The sequence below is a fragment of the Anoplopoma fimbria genome, chromosome 1 (assembly GCF_027596085.1).
Source record: "Anoplopoma fimbria isolate UVic2021 breed Golden Eagle Sablefish chromosome 1, Afim_UVic_2022, whole genome shotgun sequence".
Classification (NCBI taxonomy): Eukaryota; Metazoa; Chordata; class Actinopteri; order Perciformes; family Anoplopomatidae; genus Anoplopoma; species Anoplopoma fimbria.
Genome location: NC_072449.1, coordinates 24928776 through 24949419, shown reverse-complemented (window position 1 = coordinate 24949419; position 20644 = coordinate 24928776). Strand labels below are relative to the sequence as shown.

General features: G+C 39.0%; 2 protein-coding genes across 2 annotated transcripts in view; one reads left to right on the top strand and one right to left on the bottom strand.

The window, feature by feature from the left end:
* nbeab (neurobeachin b) overlaps positions 1-20644 on the bottom strand; it is a 187697-nt gene that overhangs the window by 51242 nt on the left and 115811 nt on the right. The window contains 3 exon segments of the mRNA XM_054597703.1: positions 5579-5715; positions 11632-11778; positions 19282-19406. Of these exon segments, the coding sequence (XP_054453678.1) occupies positions 5579-5715; positions 11632-11778; positions 19282-19406 (409 nt within the window).
* On the top strand, positions 3093-4172 carry mab21l1 (mab-21-like 1). The gene has a single exon (XM_054597825.1). The coding sequence runs from the start codon at positions 3093-3095 to the stop codon at positions 4170-4172; it is 1080 nt and encodes a 359-aa protein (XP_054453800.1).

Genomic DNA, 20644 nt, shown 5'->3' with positions numbered 1-20644 from the left:
AACATACATTTAATGACTTTGGGTACAATCAGCAGAATATAATTTCAAGTCACTCAAAGCATGAGTGGTGTCATCAAGGGGCAATTTCAGCCATCAGACAAGCACCATTGACCTTATGCCCGGCCATGTTAACAGGACGATCAGTCTTGCTAGAAGAAAGGAAAAAGAAAAATGGAGGAGGAAAAAAATGAATAAGTGTAGAGGCATGCTCTGGAAACAAAGAGGCCTTGAAAACAGGGTCACATGCTTGTGCAAAATTAGGGGAAGTAGAAGTCATTGTATTGATTTACACAATCGTGCATGCATTTAGCCCCATATATCACACTGGAGGGCCTCCAATAGCCTAGCGGGGTAGCGAATGAAGCAACAAAGCTTGCAATGTTGTAATGGTAAAGATATGGCTAAGAAGATTTGATTGTCTTAGGCTAGACCTGACAACTGCTGGCGTCTTGGGACTGCAGAGCAGGTTGAGTTACTGTGAGATCTGTGCAGCCACATGCTTTAGATTAAGAGGTGATCATCACAATGAAAATCCCCCCTTCTATCCCGCATAGGTATGGCCAAAGGCCGGAGCACAAACTCAAGAGGTGCAACTGGATTTGGAGGTATCTGTGGCAAGATAGCCCGGAAAGTGAGGCTATAGTCTGGATCCAATAAAAGTACCTGCTGGGCCACAGACAGTGGGAGAGAGAAAAGTGACAGGAAAGACTATCAAAGCCTGAGAGAGCAGGAGGCTTTGAGCTACCTCTCACCACATGAAACCCCTCCATTATGTAGCCTCAAGGAAGTATACATTACATATATATATATACACATACATATATACATTTTTGGTTGGGAAATTTATTCAGACCTGAATGCGATAAGTGTCAAAAATGTCGACCTAATCTCGTGATTTCATTTCAGAATGAACCTTAATAAAGACCTCTATCATGTCCCATGATTAGAGATGTAAAAAAGTTGCTTCTCCGTTTCTGTAATTTCTGCCTGGTAACAGTACAAAATTATCACTGGAGTATGCCAAGAAGCTACTGGCCGTGTGTCCGTGACAGGCTGTGATGATAATGGGAGTCACCTATCTATCAGGTTCCTTCACGCACACGCCACCTCCTGCTCAGCCACATCCATGTAGTGAGTCAGAGCTGACGAGCGCCGCTTTGCCCCCATAATGTCTGGTCGTATGCAGTTCTGACTGGATCATAGATGAGTGTAAATGCCTTTGTGTTCCTTATCTGATCCGTGCAGCATTATCTTTTTGAAGTCCTCTTCAAAGCATGCACTGTACCTTGTGGGATGGAGTGCCAGTGCAATGATCAGAGCCAGAGAGGGATTAGTGTGGATGCAACATCTCTTTATTGTGATTCACTGCTTATATCAGACAAACATAGCTGTGCCTAAAAACAACACACTAACACTTCATGGGACTTATTATAAAATGGTCAGCCATGTTGATCTTAATGTTAGAATTATAAGCAATAAATGCTTTTTTCCTTCTATTTTAAGATTTTAACTATGTTCTTCTTGCTGTTGTTTTGTTGCTTCTAACTTTATCTTGTTGTTGAAGAAAAAAATATAATAACCAATAACAGGTTGTTAAATATCAATGTAAAGTATAAAGCAAAATCTAATAATTAATTTTGATTGGTGACATTTATAAAAACAAAAACAGTAACAAATTCAACATTACAAGCATTTTCAAAATAATCTAACAATTGTTAAAGCATTACACACTCACTCTTTTACAGATTCTTATTTATTTTGTCAGAATGACACACATAGCAATATATGGTTTATTTGTATATTGGTTAATGTGCTTTGCATTTTTGAGAAATGTAATAATTAATTAATAAATGTGTATTGTAAGACATATATATATGCATTACTTACAATATACATTAATTAGTTAAATGATGTTGTAGAAATTGTTGCACAACAAGCTGTTGCCGCACAATAAACGAGCAAAACAATCTGGTGATAAAACAAGCTCAAAATGTAAACTCGAGATATAAACTCCATTATGTCGCAGTCACGATAATGAAATGTAAAAATATAATCACAATGCTGAATGTAAATAGCACGATACGAGATTGTTCGATAATTTGAACAAATTCATGAAAGAATTTCATATTTATTTTAATAACATGTGGCTTAAAAAAAAAAACCAGAACGCACAAATAAGACAAACACAATTCTGAAAATACAATAACATTTTTGTAAAAAAAATAAAAAATAAAAGAACTAATTCTAATCTGTATTTATCTGATGCGAGAAAGGAGATCCGGTCCACTGAAGGAAAATAAAATATTTAAATAAAATGGCTAATTTAAAAAACTCTCATCCGAATATATAAATACTTAACAGTCCCAAATCCACCTACTGTTTCATACATGATTCAATAGACTTAAAAGAAGCCTGGTAGAGTCCAAGGAAATCAACGTAACGCATTGAAATTGCATTTTTTTTTTCTTCTCTTAAAACACGTAGGTGTACTTCCGCTCCTCGATATACTAACACTACCTGTACTTTTTTTACTCGTATATAACACCCGGGGATGGATTTGTTTTCGATAAACTGGGACGCGGTGACGCATCAGACAGCGATTGGACATCTTGGTTTCAACTCCTCCCTTATAATAAAGAGTGTGTGTGTGTGTGTGTGTGTGTGTGTGTGTGTGTGTGTGTGTGTGTGTGTGTGTGTGTGTGTGTGTGTGTGTGTGTGTGTGTGTGTGTGTGTGTGTTGTGTGTCTCCTGTTGTAAAACACAGTAACACCGTCTGGAGGGAACACTTCACTCTGCACAGTGATCAGAGGAAAACCAAAAGGTATTTTTCGGGCTACTGAACCTCAGAAGGTAGAAATGGACTTTTAAAGCATCCTGATAGATCCGAGGACTTCAATGCTAGTTTACTTTACAAGCTGTGCATGTTATGATATGATTATCACGCATGTGCTCTGAGCTCAGCTTTAAATAGTTGTCTTTTTTTCTTTTTAAAATAGCTTCTTTCTCTCTTAAATTGGCTCCCGTACAAACAGCCGCGTTGGATCCTCGGCGTACTGCGAGACTCCGGTGTACAACCCGGATCTCTGCCCAAATATGATAGCCGCCCAGGCAAAGCTGGTGTATCACCTCAACAAATACTACAACGAGAAATGCCAGTCTCGAAAGGCAGCCATCTCCAAGAGCATCCGGGAGGTGTGCAAGGTGGTGTCGGATGTCCTGAAGGAGGTGGAGGTGCAGGAGCCTCGCTTCATCAGCTCTCTCAGCGAGATGGATAATCGTTTCGAGGGACTGGAGGTCATTTCACCCACCGAGTTCGAGGTTGTGCTCTATCTGAACCAGATGGGAGTATTCAACTTCGTGGACGACGGCTCTCTCCCGGGCTGTGCCGTGCTGAAGCTCAGCGACGGCCGCAAGAGGAGCATGTCTCTCTGGGTGGAGTTCATCACAGCCTCCGGTTACCTCTCGGCTCGCAAGATCCGCTCCAGGTTCCAGACTCTGGTGGCTCAGGCAGTGGATAAATGCAGCTACAGAGATGTTGTGAAAATGGTCGCAGACACAAGTGAGGTGAGATTGCGTATACGAGACAGATATGTGGTGCAAATCACGCCTGCGTTCAAGTGCACGGGGATCTGGCCACGAAGCGCTGCTCACTGGCCTCTCCCTCACATCCCCTGGCCCGGTCCTAACCGGGTCGCAGAGGTCAAAGCTGAGGGTTTCAATCTGTTATCCAAAGAGTGCTACTCCCTGAACGGCAAGCAGAGCTCGGCCGAGAGCGACGCCTGGGTGTTGCAGTTCGCCGAGGCCGAGAACCGGCTCATCCTGGGCGGATGCAGGAAGAAGTGCTTGTCGGTGCTCAAAGCTTTACGAGACCGACACCTGGAGCTGCCCGGACAGCCTCTCAACAACTACCACATGAAGACTTTGGTTTCCTACGAGTGTGAGAAGCATCCCAGGGAGTCCGACTGGGACGAGAACTGCCTCGGAGACCGGCTGAACGGGATACTATTGCAGCTCATTTCGTGTTTGCAGTGCAGAAGGTGCCCTCATTATTTCCTGCCTAATCTAGACCTGTTTCAAGGAAAACCTCACTCTTCTCTGGAGAACGCCGCCAAACAGACTTGGCGACTGGCAAGAGAAATACTGACCAACCCCAAAAGCTTGGAGAAACTCTGAGGTAAAAACATGTGATAGTTCACCTCCTTAAACATCATGAGCTCTTAAACGGACTGAGAAAATAAATATTACCAACCAATTTGCAAAGTCTTGTAAAAAAAAAAGTGACTGTCCTCTGTTATGATTTGGCCTGTTTCGAGATAGTTTGACATTTTCAATATTTAGGATCAAGTTTAAATTATTCAAGGAGGCCACCTCGACAGTGGTGTCTTTTTCTCTCCGTGCCACATAGTTGTCTAAATTCTACATTTTCCTTAAATGCTTTAAAATAAAGCCCCGTGACAAACTTGAGAAAAAAAAAAAAAATACAAACACGCATCTGTACATTTTTTTAATGTAAATACATTCATAGATTGTGATTCAAGTGGTCTGGAAATTGTGAATGTTGTTCTGTGACACGTAAATAGGATCCACCTGTTTAAATCTACTTCTGAACTTTTTTCTTTATCTGGTAGGGACGTTATTAATTTATACTTGCAGCATTGGTAGTCTGATTCATCTGTTTCAATGGACATTGTCTCATTTTTTTGAAAGTTTACATTTTGATAGGCGTACGACATTTGCTACATTGAAAACATTCCATCTATTTACTTGAATTATTATTTAAAGTACTCGAACCTGTTTGGTTGTTGTTTATCTCTACCATGCTTAGGCCTACATGATACAAAAAAAATGAAAATGAGAACATATATATATATAGTATATATATTACAGTTTAATTGAAAAAAATGCACTTGAAATACACTGGATTATAACATCTGTGATCTGTTTTTTTATTTCTGTCTTTGATCTAATTTAAAGAGCTAATAAAACAAGCTGTTTTATATTTGTGTCCCATTATGGTTTTCTTAAATGTGTTTTTGACAGTAGGCCTAATGCCAAGCAATAGTAATATAATGGGATCTTTAATTTCGGGTACTCTTAGATGAATTTGACACCTTAAAAAGGAAAATAGGTGAACAGGAAGAGATCATTTTCATATTCAATATTTTAAATAGATCTTCAACTGAGAAACAGTTTGCATGGTGTAAACCACGACCCCATGTGCAAGAAATTCGCGTATATATTTTTTAATTATACATATTCTAATATATTCGGTGGCTGGCATAACTTTGTGAATAAACCTGCACGACTGGTAGGCCTCACTGGTCATATTATAATAAATGCATAAAAAAACGCTGCAAATTAAAAACACACAAAGTAGAAATCGTGAATTGCAAAAACAATTCAACATGCAATTAAAAAAAAAAAAAAAAAAGCAGTGCATGTGTAAACCCGTGTTCTTTTATAATAACTGTGTATTTAAAATATAGTAAATAATTTCAACATGTCGGTTAGTTAAAATAATAAAACGACAACATGTCGGCTTTAAACTTGGGCTGCACACTTGCTTGCAGATGACTTACCTTAGGGTCGACCCTTCTGAAGGCAGGGTCATCCTCGTCCACCTCGAAGTAGATTTCAGTGGTGGTGATGGACAGAGTCCCCCGGGCCACCAGGACGGGGGCAACAAGCTGGGCCGGGCTGCTCAGGACCACTGGGCCTGTGTGGGAGACATGCATGTTGAATTAACCGAGGCTGGGCTTCATTTTGCTCATCATACCAGACTACCCACACACACTGCGCTTGAAAACTTAACGGAATTTTAAAATATATTCATGTAGTTTATTCAAAAAATGATTAATTAGGATGATAGCTCATTGGAAGTCTTGATTTAGTATAGCTTGTGTTATTCATCACAAGCTATACTAACTCTGTCTTAATGTATGCGTCCATATTTACGCACAGTGGATGTACCAGGCCTGTAGATAGACAGGTCTAAATGTGTACTGGTTTGTAAACCAGTGGTGGACTGCCAACAGAAACGGGCTTTATGACAGGATCGGATCAAAACGCAGACAACCACCAGTATCAAAAAAAAAAAAGGTGTTCATGAACTTAAACAAAATAAAATAATTCATTTTTTCCCTCGCATGGTAATTTCCCCATAACGTATTTGCAGTGTTCTTACATAGGAATTAACGTCACTGATATTCAGGGCTGCTTTAAAAGGACTAGGCCTATAAATGGATTCAGAGAATAAAAATAAAAACTCTCCAATGTAGCCACATTAAGATGAAGACATGTAGGGAAACAATCAAACTACAAGTGCGTGCACAAGTCAAAATACTTGTCCAGAATTGTAAGTTGGGTTTGCGACCCAACCAGCTGATAGTGATCACATCTTTATTCCTCCCTCTCTCTCTCTTCATCCTCCATGTTCTCAGATCAGTGTCGCTGTGGAGCACAGTTACAGTGATTTGTCTGCTCCCAAACGAAAGCTCTCGAAATCAGGATATTTATCGATCCCTTAAACTCCAAAGAGCCACTTTAATGTCTCATCAATCTTAATCAGCGTTCCTCAGCCAATTATAGCCGATAGTGTTACAGGAATACAAGTGGATTTCGGTCTGAACTCCCAGAGCTCCCCTCCATCGCTCAGTCAGACCTCCCTCTCTGGATGCTGTTTCCTCGGGTCCATTACCGGTGATCCTATCTGCTGATGCTATCTGCACAGACACGTTGCTTACACGCTTCATACGAAGAGGAAATACTTGCAGGACATTTTTTTTTTTTTACTGCATTTCAAATGAAGTTTAATGTAGTCTATTTATAAAAAGAAGAAAACAAAGGCTGCATGAATACTGGCATATAAATAACAGTAAAAGTAAGAATAATTTAACAGTATAAAAAACCTGTAAAATGAGATACAGTATTGTACTGTTATATATTTAACAGTAGTACTCAAACTAAAAACATAAATAACAGTAAAATACTGTACTTAATGTTACAGTACAATACAACTACTGTAAAACAAACGACAGTACTGTTGTACTACTGTTATAAGTTTTGACAGTAGTTTTACTGTGATAGGAAATACATCAACTACTGGATAATTGTTGCCAGTAAGTTACTGTTAATTTAACATTAAATCGTTTACAGTGTGGCAATTTAAAATATTAAATTGCCAGCCTTTAAAAAAAAAAATCATTGCTATTATATGTTTATTTTCCCGAGGAGATCGTCTTAATGTTCACTTAAGCCCTTAAATTACAAACCCATTCACCTCTTACTAAAAATAACACTTCTAGGGCTGATGTGTTGTATTGCGGCCTTAAAGGGCTACACAGAGAGAAAGACACTAGCCTGAAGCATTAAGCCACAGCATCCATTGCTCATGGGCAGGAAGAGGATTAGGAAGTAATCCCCTCTGGGATCCTTCCATAATTAGGCTATATGGCATTAAAATGTTTACACGAGAATAATGAAATTAAGGGCAAGTTACACAGGATGAGTGGTGTGTATATAGGCTAAAGCTTGGAATACTCGGCTGCTGGGTCTTTATTTTAATAGAAACGCAAATATTTATCAAACGACAGGCCAATTTAATGAAGTTATGGTGGGAGTTTGGGAGACCTGCTGAGAAGATGGGTATACTATCACCCACAGTCCATTGGCTGGACTGCAGTGTTTGAGAAGGAAAGCTATTATATTTTACATAATTAGAAAAATACAAGTGGAGGTTACTTGCACACCTGAGCACCATCATTCTATTTTAAAAAACATGCATGTTAACTTACTGTATAGTAGATAGACACACACACACACACACACACACACACACACACACACACACACACACACACACACACACACACACACACACACACACACACACACACACACACACACACACACACACACACACACACACACACACACATTTGCATGTAAAGCTGCAGAAATGATGCCGAGTATCTAAGGCACAGTGCCTTGTTGTTCAGTTGAGTCACTGAAGCGATGGTCTTATTTCCACCGTTGGCAAACCATGCATTTGTCTTTTAACAACATTTACATGAAAAAGAGTGAGAAAATCTTCTCAACAGAATATTTAAGAAGGCTGCAGCATCATTTTAAAAAAGGCATAATCATACATAGAATTAAAAACATAATTAGATATTTGATATAAATTATTAAAATTCACAGGGTTGTTTGTATATTCTATTTTTGATGTCACTGTTACGTTTGTATTAAAAAAGGACTTGTAGAACATTTAAATTTAAAAAACAACAACAAATGGGATGATAGCGAACCAACACACCCCGTCTTCCTCTCACTTATTTTCCTGAGATTACACATTCAGAAATGTTGTATTGGGTTTTCGCTCTTTTATAAACATGTCACCACACAAGGGATCAGTATTGTGAATGGGGACTAAAATGGATACAGAAAGGCAAACTAAGGCAGAACAAAATGGTTGTGGCTGCTAAACCACACTTTGGAATATACTAACATGGTTCCGGTATGCCAGCAGAACAGTCAAATCTACAGACTTGTTTGACGTGAGAATTCCACTCTACTTTCCTCACACATGTTCATCTTAAGTTTCTATTTAACCTAATTTTGGAGACAGTATATGTGCATAGTGAAAGGCCAATTTAATACAAGTGCAAGCACTGACAGCGTTTAAAATGTCTATGGGGGAGCAAAACTAATCATAGGTTCAGTAACCACTGCTGCCTGGGCCCTTGAGTGCCGGGGCCGCCCCTTTGGCAGCAGCAGCAGGCACTGACCCAAAGGCTGGCAGGAGGAGCCCTGTTGTTGACAAGGATCTAGTCCCAGATCTCTCATTAAGGCTGTTCATGCCTGAGATTAGATACAGGCCAAACACAGACAGTGCATCCTAGTGTAAACATAACCCAAATCTAACTGTGTGAGGGAGCTCCCCTATTGGTAAAAACATGAACTCAACTTCGATTCAACATTAAAAAAAAAATATTCTAAAATCCGAGCACTCATTCCTAAAACTCAATGGCTATGGCTGGTTTATAATTTGAGCTCACATATTCATTCTCGGCATTTCTGTTTTGCATATTATTATATTATTACTGGTTTTCGGGGGATGATAAAGTCTGCCTGTGTTTTAGCCCTCGCCTTCCTCTTTGGATAGGGCAGAGCAGGGTTCATCTGACATGGAGTATTGGGCTGCCTGCTGGCCCCGGGACAAAGAGGAGGGGTTAGCCTCCTCCTCCTCTGAGATTCATCTGTCGGATCTTAGAGGGGATTTCACTGCTCAGCAGTGCCCTGGTTCAGCCTGAGCCTCATATACTAAGCCATGATAACTAGGTAATGTATACAGGGCAACGTGTCTAGGAGTCTTTCTATCACAATTTGTGTCTGGAATGAATCAATTACATACATGCAATCACATTTGTTACTGTTAACATGTTTCAGTGGCAGCCCCGATCCTCCTGGATTAGATTATACATTTTGGTAACAGTAAAAATGTTATGCAAACAAACACAGTTTACAGCATAACATTGCTCTGGAGACTCATTAACTTAACTTGCAGAAACAAGTAACAAAATCCAAAACATTAGATTATTATTACCAAAACAAGAACCTCTTCCAATTGAAATGGTCATTTTTGTTTCTTCACAATCTAGCTAGTGTTAGTAAATTCTCTGAGAATAGGGAAATTTCAACAATAGACATCTTTGCAACATTTTTTATTTAATACGCAACGCGTCAGCCTTAAAGCTAAAAATGTACTATATACAGTTTCGGAACAGTGAATGTTAATTTACATCGTCTGAAGTAGCCAATAATCTAAAATAAAACCACATCCAGTGACAACAGCTGTCAACAAAAATGCCCCAGACTTCTCATCATTAGAGGAGAAACCTTCACTTCTCTACTGCTTATTATCATCGTCACTGAAGAGAAGGAGATGTTTATGGAATTGGTAATGGCTGCCGAGGATGAGTACTATTTATGTTCTACAAAAAAAGCCTGCATCATTAGGCAGCCTTCGCTTCTTTAAAACACCAATTATTAGAATGAGATGTTAAGTTAAAATTGGTCGTTATTGACGAGTATGTTGGGTAGTATTCCTGATCTACACTCAAAACTCAAGTGGAATCTGGATATCTTACCTTTTAAAGCCATGGCAGTTACTTGAATAGCATGATGTCTGGCTTTATGGTGTGATGCCAGAAAATTACAGGATCTTTGGACAACCATGGCCTCGGCAGTAAGCTGCCCTATTGACCGAATTTTGCCAGACAAAATATTAAAGCTTGGTTGGGATACATGGATAAAATAAATCAAAGCTGTAATTTTCTATTTGTCTTTCCTCAACTGTGAATGGCAAATTAATCCCTTAATGATTGTCATTGTGTGAGAAAAGGAAGGTTAGTTTGACTGCAGGATAATGAAGTTGTTGTCTGTTATCCCTGAACATCTCACATCAACATGGAAAACACTCAGTTTTCTTGGCTTACCCCTTCTAGGAGTTCCTTGGTTCAGTTAAAATCCATCATTTTATTGATTTTAATGAGAAAAGATTATTGCTGTAATTTCAGATTTTCATTTACAGAGACATTTGTACAGAGTTTGAGTCACTAAAATAATTTCTTTTTGAAGAATTTGTTGATTGATTATGTTGCAATACTTTGAAGACACACATGTTTGATTGTGTGAGTGTTATTGTTATACAGGGTTTTGAATCAGAGTAGTGAAATACAGCATCTGATTGTATAAGATTATCTCTCAGTAGCTATTAATAATTTTTAATCAGTTTCATCGAGAGATTGTGTAAGAAGAGTTGTTTTATTGGGTGTTTTAGCGTAAATCACTACGATTGCAATAGGTGAAACTTTACTATGGCCTTATTAAATGCTCTGTTTGTATTTAAGTAAGAATAATATCAGTTTAATAACTTATAACTAATAACAGGACAGAATGACTCAATTTATATAAATAGATTTTGAATGGTGTCATCCAATCCCTGAAGATACATATTTGGTCAGATGACAGATTAAATAAGGCCACTGTAAAGTTGAGCATTTGCAAGCCGTGGTTCACATCAACTTTAATTACTGATTGCTTGAGAAATCCTAAATATGACTCCTAAATGTGACATATCTGGATTGATCATCTTTCCGGTGTTAGTTTAACTTTAGAAGACTTGCCTCTGGAGATAAACACTCGAGGAAGGAACCGTGCTGACGGGATCCAAAAGAAAACAGAGAAGGACACATTATGTCGCTGTCAAAGCAAAGCAACGCTGTCCAGATTAGAACACAGACACAAAGTCTTTGACTCCAGAACTACACTGATGGTGAACAGGAGGAAGCAACCTGTGAACTCAAACCTCTAATACATTAGATAAACACATTTTGAATACTAAATAGTAGACAAATATCTCCAAATTTCCCCTTTCATTTGTACTGTTGCTATTAAAATATAATGAGCGTTAAAAGCCACTTCGCTGATCCAATCACTTCATTTGATATTAATCATGTACACTTGAACTATGCCAGCAATTAGGAAGAAGACAAATAAAAGACAAGCCCTGTAGCTACAGCAGAGGTGATGTAGTCTTGGGGTTAATGGAGGTGCTGGTGTGCTGACTTACCACCCAGGTTGTCCATCTCCTTCTCCTGCAGCAGGCTGACGGCATCTTCGTCTACCTCCAGCATCAGCTCTGTCTCGGGGTTCTGGCTTGTCACAGTTTGGCTGCGGAAGACTTTCTTGGATTTGACCACCTCGTCCTCCTCTGTGCCTGTCAAAAGAAATGTGGGGAAGAGAAAGAGCTAAATATTGCACTCTGACCTCTCAAGCTCAGATAGGTATAAGTCACTATGCTTAAATGGACAGAAACACCTGTTGTTAGTAAAGTCCTATCACCTATTTCCTATTCTGCTGCTAATTATTGCAGTTTCATTTGATGCATTTCTGTTCAGCAAGACTGTACTATCCTGTAATTATGAAATGCTTCCACTGTTTTCTTTACTGACAATAAGTAACTTAGTGTTAGCCTGCTTTTAATGTAAGGTTAGGAAATATAATGTACAGTGCATTTCAGTAATGCATAAAAAACAACATATAAAACCATATAACATGAACCCCCCCCCCCCCACAGCATTCATCCTACACACAGCATTCATCCTACACACGCACACAGAAACACACAAATTAACTAATCATTCGTGTTTTTTAGATTACATTTGAAGAAATAGGAAGAAATAATCATATTCTTAAAAACCACAGTATGGGCTTAAAATGTATATTCTAATGAAGTTTGGGCATATCCAAGTTCAAACAAAATAGTATTTTTTAATGGGTTATTAAAAAACACAACATATAGTCAAATATATAAAAAGATATGAACCATGGAGAACCTCTGTATGAAATACATAATATGTGCAGGATGAGCCTGAAATGAGATGCTCACTAATGTACTTGCCATAGCATATGAAAGAATGTCAGGGTACACGTTCGTTCACTGAATACATTTCGCGTGGTTGAACATCAGAGGTGTTTCAGCTTTTATTTTAAGACAAGGTCAACAATGAAACACTATCCGTATCTTGAAAGACCAACAGCTGAGTCGGGGGGGATACATCTCCAGCTCGTAGTCGATTAGAGATATCATTTGCTGCTTTTGGAGACTTGACAAGAGTGAGACTGAACAGACAGCACAATTAGGAGGCTGCTTACACCAGGACTTCATCATATGGCTATAGAGCAAACTCATTGAAAACGATGTGTTCATACAAAACAAAGAGATCTCCCAACACATTTATCAGCTTAAATCTGCCCATCTCCAACATGTGCCTGACACACGGCTGCTCACAACGTTTATGTGAATTTGTCTTGCTGAAGTCCAATGTAGGAAACATAACCAGAGGAAAAACTTGCGTGTATGAAAGGAACACATATCAAGAAATGGGAGGTGGCTGACACCCGTCTGACATGTTTCATTTCAGCACGGTTCTTAATTCGCCTCTCCCTCCCCTGAGGAACATGTACCTTGTCTTGAAGAGGTCACATTTGACTGTTGTCAACACTGCTACTGAGAAAAAAAAGTCTGCTTCCTGCTCTGTCTCATATCTGGAGTGCTTTCATCAGACGGATGGAAGAAGTCTGTGCGCTTCGTAAATGAATTCTGTGTAATGTTAAAGGCAAAAGCCAGCCAGCGGTCAGAGATCAAAGCAGAAAGACTGAAACTTAAAACTGTAATTCTGTAAACCATCATTACGCTCCGAGTAAATGAGGGAAAGTTCAGCAGACAGGCCGATGTTCTGATTGGCAAGTCTGTGCAGGGTTGAGTAGACCAAATAAACCATGCTGATTTCTACCAGCAAATGACCAACATCAACTGTTGTGGGGGGAGGGGACCATCTTTCCCCACAATGCAATTTGGTTCTCACAGACAAAGTAATATGGTTATAAATAAAAAAAATGAAGAGCTATGACATGAAGGAGAAAATGTGCTGACATGAAAAGTGATCTCATCATGACTGATAGCCCGTTGACTCAGAGACACTCTTGTATTAAAAGTGCGGCTGTGAGGAGGGTCGCCATTCGTCACTATTAAAGGAATTGCTGTGCAGCGCTGTGAGGCAGGCTCATTACAAACATTTTCACGTGTTCACCGTTGACCACTAAATGGCAAAACAAAGAGAATGGCCCTTTAAGTATCTGATATAACTCATATGAATTACCTAAAGTGAAAAAGGACAAAGGACAAGTGCATGCTGGGGTAGATATTATGTATATACATATAATTACCACATACAGACTGATTTAAACATTCTTTTTTTCAGTTGATTTTACGGTGTGAGATTTTAAAGAGAAGAAAAAAAACATTTCCTACATCGGTGTCACTGTACAATGATGCTAGGCCAACTAGCATCTATCTAATTAACCCTACAAAGTGAGCAGTCCTTTAAACGCCACTGCCGTTGACTTCTCCACATCTAGAAATCACAGAAGTTTCATTTCATGTCTCCTCTCAGGCCCTTTAGGAACAGTGCCAGGAGGAGCCACCGACCACCAGTCTCACGGGTCCTCTTGTTCAATCACTGAGTTAAAACTGCTTCAGAGTGCACTAATTACACTCAGTAAAGTGCATTTCAGAGCTTTCATGACCCCATTGGAGGCTGATGAAAACCTGCCAGCTGTGGCCAATGGAGGACGCCTCTGAGCACTCATCACTGGGGTTCAACGAGGATCCATGGTCATGGGTTCCCTCTAGGTTTTCTACCGATTGTTTGTTGTCCACGTCCAAAACATTTACATTTAAACAACAAAAACATGCTGTTTGTTGACATTTTTTACTTCTTTTATAATGTAATCTTTATTCTTCACAAAGAATGACCTGATCGGTCTTATACAAGCACAAATAAATCTTTCAGATTTTGGGTTTGAGAGACCTTATTAGTGTTTACATCAAGTTTCTGACATGAGTTTCTGTTACTGTAAGTAACCTCCTTTATAGATATAAAACTAAAATGATTGTATTTTGAAAATCTATTTTAATAAACTTTAAATTCTCATATACAGTCACCCACTTTGGAAATATGTAAGTGTTCAGTAGTTTTACTATTCAGTATGGAATAGATAAAAGTTGAAAGGCCTTAAAAAGACTGTTGAATTAACCACAATGCTGTTGGCAAGTGGATCACATACTGCAACACTGGCATTTACCTTTCATTTTTATTGCCTCAGTGTAGCCTGCGAGCATATGTTTTTTTAAAGTCTCCTATGTATTATAAACCCTGCCTAAACCACTACACTGCCACTCCTCAAGAATAAATACTCAAAATAATGTTTCACTTAAGGGTCAACAACGTATACAGGTACTTCTCTCCAGGAGAACAAAAAAAGCAGATATCACAAATACTTCATAGACTATAAATAATACACAAAATAACTAAAGGTTTTCATGGAGTGCTCTGATGCTGGAAAAGAGAGAAATGCAAAAGGCGGCCTCTTGTAGAAATCACTGGATGTTTGTCTATTGAAATGACAGGCAACATGTTGGACACAGCTGAAGACAAAGCTATCTCGACCTCTTTCTAAACAAAGACTTTGGAAAAAGAGCTTAAACTCTGGACTTCTGCAGGAACTATTCTGTGTTATGTCTCATTCTGTCAGATCTCTGTAGATAACGTGCATTAGTATAAACCCCGGCTTCATAGCTTATTTATCATACTACCTTATAATGAACATCAGTGTTTTGTGCAGTCATTCCCGCATCCATATAACGTGAGTTCTATAGAATGTTTTAAATATATCTCCTCTGTTTCCCAGACTATCTGTTTTAGATCCTGCCCTCCTACGCACCCTCTCCACGGGCTCCACATTCCATATGGAGAGAAAAAGTCCAGTTCAGGGATTGCATTACCGGTAGGGCGATGCAATTCTGCCCTCTGTCTCTTCACTTGTATTTACTTTGCACTGAAAGATGAGTGGGTGACAGCTTCATACTTCCTGTGATGCAAGCCACCGGTTTTGAGGAGAATGTGTTTTGAGACTGTAAAAGTAAACATAACTTTGATGTAGGGTGAGTTTATGCAGTGCAGGCGCTTCCTCTTTGGGAGTGATCTTTATTCAATATCCTGGGATGTGCAGTGCGTGTGCTGCCAGAGGTTACAAACAACCTCATCTTTTACCCATCAAAACATTAACAGCAGTGTCTAGTAATCCCCACATCTGGACCTGAACGTTAGGTACATACTGACTTCACCAAAAGGCTGCATTCAAATGTCTGTATTTGCGCGTTAGTAAATGTCTGGGTGTCATTTGTCACAGTTGAATATATTTTATTATAAAGCAGGAGAAGGTTAATATCACATCAGGAGACCGGTGCCTCCAAAGAGCTATAAAGATCTCTGCCCGGGGCAATCCGCTCTGAGAGAGGCCGCTCACCTGAAATGAGACAGCAAGGACACCGGGAGGTAAAACACCCCGTTAAACACTTGGATCAATATTAACGTGACTTCCATTTCATGCTTGCCCAATTCCAATCACCTAACAATATACTCTGATACTGGGCCGAGGCTGGCTGTTAACAGGGCAGGTTATTACAGGCACAGGGCAGAGACAGAATGTGCTGGCTAAGCTGTCAATGCTGCTAATAGACAACGAGGCAGAGTTTAAGGCAGAGTTTAACCTCCCATCACACACACGTTCATGAATGTACACACTCTCCCACACATGGACACACACGTTGCACAAAACAAAGAAAAAAACTTAGCAGTTTGCCAGTACATCAACTTTGTTTTTGTAAAAGTTTTACTCAACATTTGCCTTCCCAAATCATTTTAGGAAGAATGTATTTTTTTTGTCTATTTGCGAATTCAAGGAAAGTATTGAACTGTCTTTTTTTTTTACAAAAAAATGTCAAATTTCAAAATGTGTGTTTAAAAATAATTAGTCAAGTAATCTCTCTTAGAACTCTACACAACAATGAAACATGGCAAAATTCTAAACAATTTTAAAGTGGCAAAGAATTAATTAATTTTTAATGTGTAAGAAAAAACACAAAAAACTGTGAGACTCCTGCGATACTCTGCTGTCAAAAACGACACAGGCCACTCACTCACAGAAATTTTCTTTGTGGAAAAAAATGGCTGACTTTCACTTCCCCCAAGTGAGCTCGTAAGACTGACGCTTACTGTGAACACAATAGTTTAAGTCTGCCCTTTTCAAACTCAAGATGGTGGCTGACATATATTGTCATATCCTGCTGTCAAACCAGAAACTGTGTATTCAATTTGGACAACCTACTGGTTCTCCAATAGTCCCAGATTTTATAGCTTTAATAATGACTCTCAAGGGCCAACTCAAACAACCTCTTTGTTTCTCTACTCTGGTGCTTATACAGCCGGCAACCCACTAAAAAGTTCAATAGAATCACTGTCAAATCTAGGAAACAAAGTCTGGATGATATGACTAATGGATATATAACCTCTGAGCTTCTGCACCAGGGGTATCTGCTAAAGACAGGTCCTATCTTTAATATAATGCTAATTAAAAATGAATATTCATTAAAAAACTAAATCTACTGAAGCTCTAAAAAAGAACAAAAGATCCTTCTCACCTAAACTCATAACAAAACCTCCGCCGTGCAACCACATCAAAGCCTGCTCGAAAAAGCCTGAAAGTGCAGCTCACTACTCAAGAAGAGCAAGAGGGCCATCCCACCGCAGGCCATCCCTTTCACTTGACAAGTTTATATATTTTTCTGCTCATTAAAACCACTGCATGTCAGCAGGACTTCAACAAGTCTTCAGTCAATTACACTGAGGCATTAATGTCAATGACAGGAAATGAACTGATAGCTTAAAAGAATGTTCTGGTGATCTGATGAACTCATATGATGTCTATTTGTAGCATTGTCTTGAGGACATCTGTCACATAAGTCACTAAAGGAAATAATACACATGTATACTAATTTGAGCACAGTGTAGGTAAAAAGGCCAATGGGCAATGCTCACTGACAAAGCAGATGGAATTGCCTTTAGTATAATCCTCTCCAATGCTTTTATACAAGCATTGAAGTCAATTCTGCATAATTCCTTCTCCAATTTTATAGGCTGCATTTCAGTAAGGTGTCATAATTTTACTTACCAGACTGTTCTAGGTGTTCTATTATTTGCCATTACCCACTTAGTCATTAAATCCGTATTCATCAAAAATCTCATGATGTAAATATTAAGGCCAATGGTCAACCCTGCACTATTGTTGCAATATTGTTGCAATATTGATATTGACGTAATTGGTCAGAAATATTATGATATTTGATTTTCTCCGTATTGCACATTTTTTTGGCGTCACCTGCTGCAGATCAGGGGGCATGCTGTTCTAGTGGCATTGAGCAACTTTGAATGTTGTGTTCAACTGCAATCGACAAATCCTACTCATTCTGCCTTTAAGTTACAAAATTAAACAAGAATAAATAAATAAACAGCTACAAACAATTGTATATATCAAAAAATCGATTATAGAAATGGCTGAAAGGTATAAGATGAAGCCAGAGTTTATTATGCCTACACTAATTAGTTATTAGCAATGTTAGGACTGTTTGCAGCATACTGAAAATATGGACCAAAGCTAGGTGGATCATGCCACAAAACTTGGTTGAGAGTTACCATTGATGTTTTGATAAGTTTTTACAAATATGCTGGTATTTACAGGAGGGCAATGTTGATGTAATGCAATTTCTTGGCAGACAATACCAAAGTTTCTAGTAAGCTCTAATATTTCTAAGAGGGATAAAAGTGCTTAGGTTGTAACATTTGTTACCTTGAGTCCTCCCCTCAGCAGTAACAAAATGGCACCAAAAGCCAATGAATTAGCTTATGGCTAAAAATAATGGAACCAGAAGAAAATCTAAAGCAGACGGTGCAATTATTGCACGTGTGTCTCATATATGGACCACCTGCAGCTGAAGCAGCAGCTGGCTCACGTTCATCTATGGTGCAGCCACAAGCTTCATATAAAAGTCATAGCAGAGCTAGCAAAACAGCAAGATGACATCCTGAACCCAACCAACGGTCAGCTTCAGTAGCTAAACACTGAAACATCCAGTGGTCAGTGAACCATGTGATCATTATGCATGTATTGCTGTACGCCTAAGGTCGTTTTAAAGGCCCACCCTGACCATAATGCATTGCATGTTTTCTATTTTCTATAAAGTAAAGGAGGTGCTTACTCCATTCATTTCAGAATCAATACGTTCGCCCATGTGCTGTTACTATATATGCGCTGCTATATAATTGGGTGGGAGAGAGGGGCCAAGGGTTTAATACTACTAAGCTGCTTTCCTTTAAAGGTCGGTGTTGCATGACAAAAGGTAAAATTGACACAAGGAGGTGGGCAACACTGAAAGAATGCTTGGGTCAATAAAAACAAGTTTCAGGCAAAGAGAAGAAATAATAAAGGGAGAGATCCAATTTGTTCTTGAGTATGTGTTGTGATGGAAATATAAAAAGTGCAATAAAATGTATGTGTCATGTTCAATTCACAGGACTCATAAATATGTCACCCATAAAATGACTCAACATCCACTAAGCCATATGCTAAACTATATGGACAAGCTTTGGCTCACATTAGTGCCTTTTTAATGATTTTTCTTTTATGCTTTAAGGCAACGTTGATATTCTACACTTAATACAGGGTAATGATGTACTTGAATGTTAAGCTCCCTTATTCTGAAGGCTTTCAAATAAATTCTCATTAATACTAATACTAATCAAAGAAACGCCAAACTCACCATACTCCAGCAGTGACTTGCATGTGACATCTAAGTGGGTGGATCCAAATGGGTTTCTGACAAATCTCCGCCTCCGCCGCAGGTCATCTTCCCAGTAGTCGAGTCGCCAGAAGTCATGCAGCTGACTATGAGAGAGACAAGAAGACAGGCAGGTTAGATGGAGCACACACCCCTCAATGATGGTCTGATTACAGCAGCCACTTCCTTATCAGGGGAAACATCTTGAGGAGGAAAATCAGGCCTCAGATAGCAGATTTATTAGGACTAGTGGCATGCTCTGTAGACCTCTGCTAAAGTGTATAGCATAAGAACAGCAGGGAGCAGCAGCAGCCGCAGCACACATAAATCACAGGCACTCCCATTAACAAATACAGCATCAAATTACAAGTATAAATGGCACAGCTTGCCTCCTTTTTTACAATGTTTTTTAACAAGTCTTGTAAATCAAAGGTAGGAACCTCAACGCAGACAGCGTGGGGTTTAATGATCGGGGTCTTGGGGCGATTGAGGCATGAGCCTATAAAACAAGCCCCCTCCCTGCATATGTGGAGCCATGATTAAAATAATGTGCTGAAATATTCATTGAAATGATTCCCAGAGCCCTGGAGCAACCCGACTGAAAATTGCATTTTTATTCATTATTAATAACAGCGAATTAGGGTCGTAAAAGAAGGGAGAAAGAGAAGAAAACAGTTCCAGCATGTGGTAACCATCTTTGTAAATGATTATTCCAACATTAGTGAGGACCTGGGATAATTTTATTGCTTGCAGCTAATGCAAACCATTAAGCACGTGGACTAGCATTAGGTTACTAAGTGCTGCTTGTTCCAACTGTGCTCTAGCAGGAGCTGTGTTGTTCCTTTAGAAGGAAATGTAGAAAAAAAAAGTCTTGCTTTAATTTACCCTTGACAGTGAGGAGTAATACATTAAAAATAGTGATTATTCAAATAATTGGTGTGCAGTTGACAGTACAGTAAAATATGATTACATCAGCCTGGCATGAGGTTCATCTTCATTCATTTTCAGCCAAATTTAAGGAATATGGAATCATTCAGGTTATTCTTCTGAACTTCAACAGCTACAGTATGTGTGGATAGGAGAGCACATTCCAATACCCACACAGAACATGAAGTACATGCTATAGTTGAACAAAAATATTTAAGCTATTGTCTAAAATATTGCCTTTGCCTCTGTATTATAAAAACAGAACATGATAAAAGCAGCCACCCAAAGCTCGGAATAAAACATTGGATCTGGTACATTAAGAAGAGATTTTTCTGTGCATGCGGGATACAGTAAGATCTTGGCAGGCAGCCGTCTATTGCATTGTATGATTTCTGCCCCCTTCCCTGTCACAGCATTG

Excerpts from the sequence above, each read along its gene's own strand:
- mab21l1 (XM_054597825.1), top strand. The coding sequence starts at position 3,093 with ATGATAGCCGCCCAGGCAAAGCTGGTGTATCACCTCAACAAATACTAC.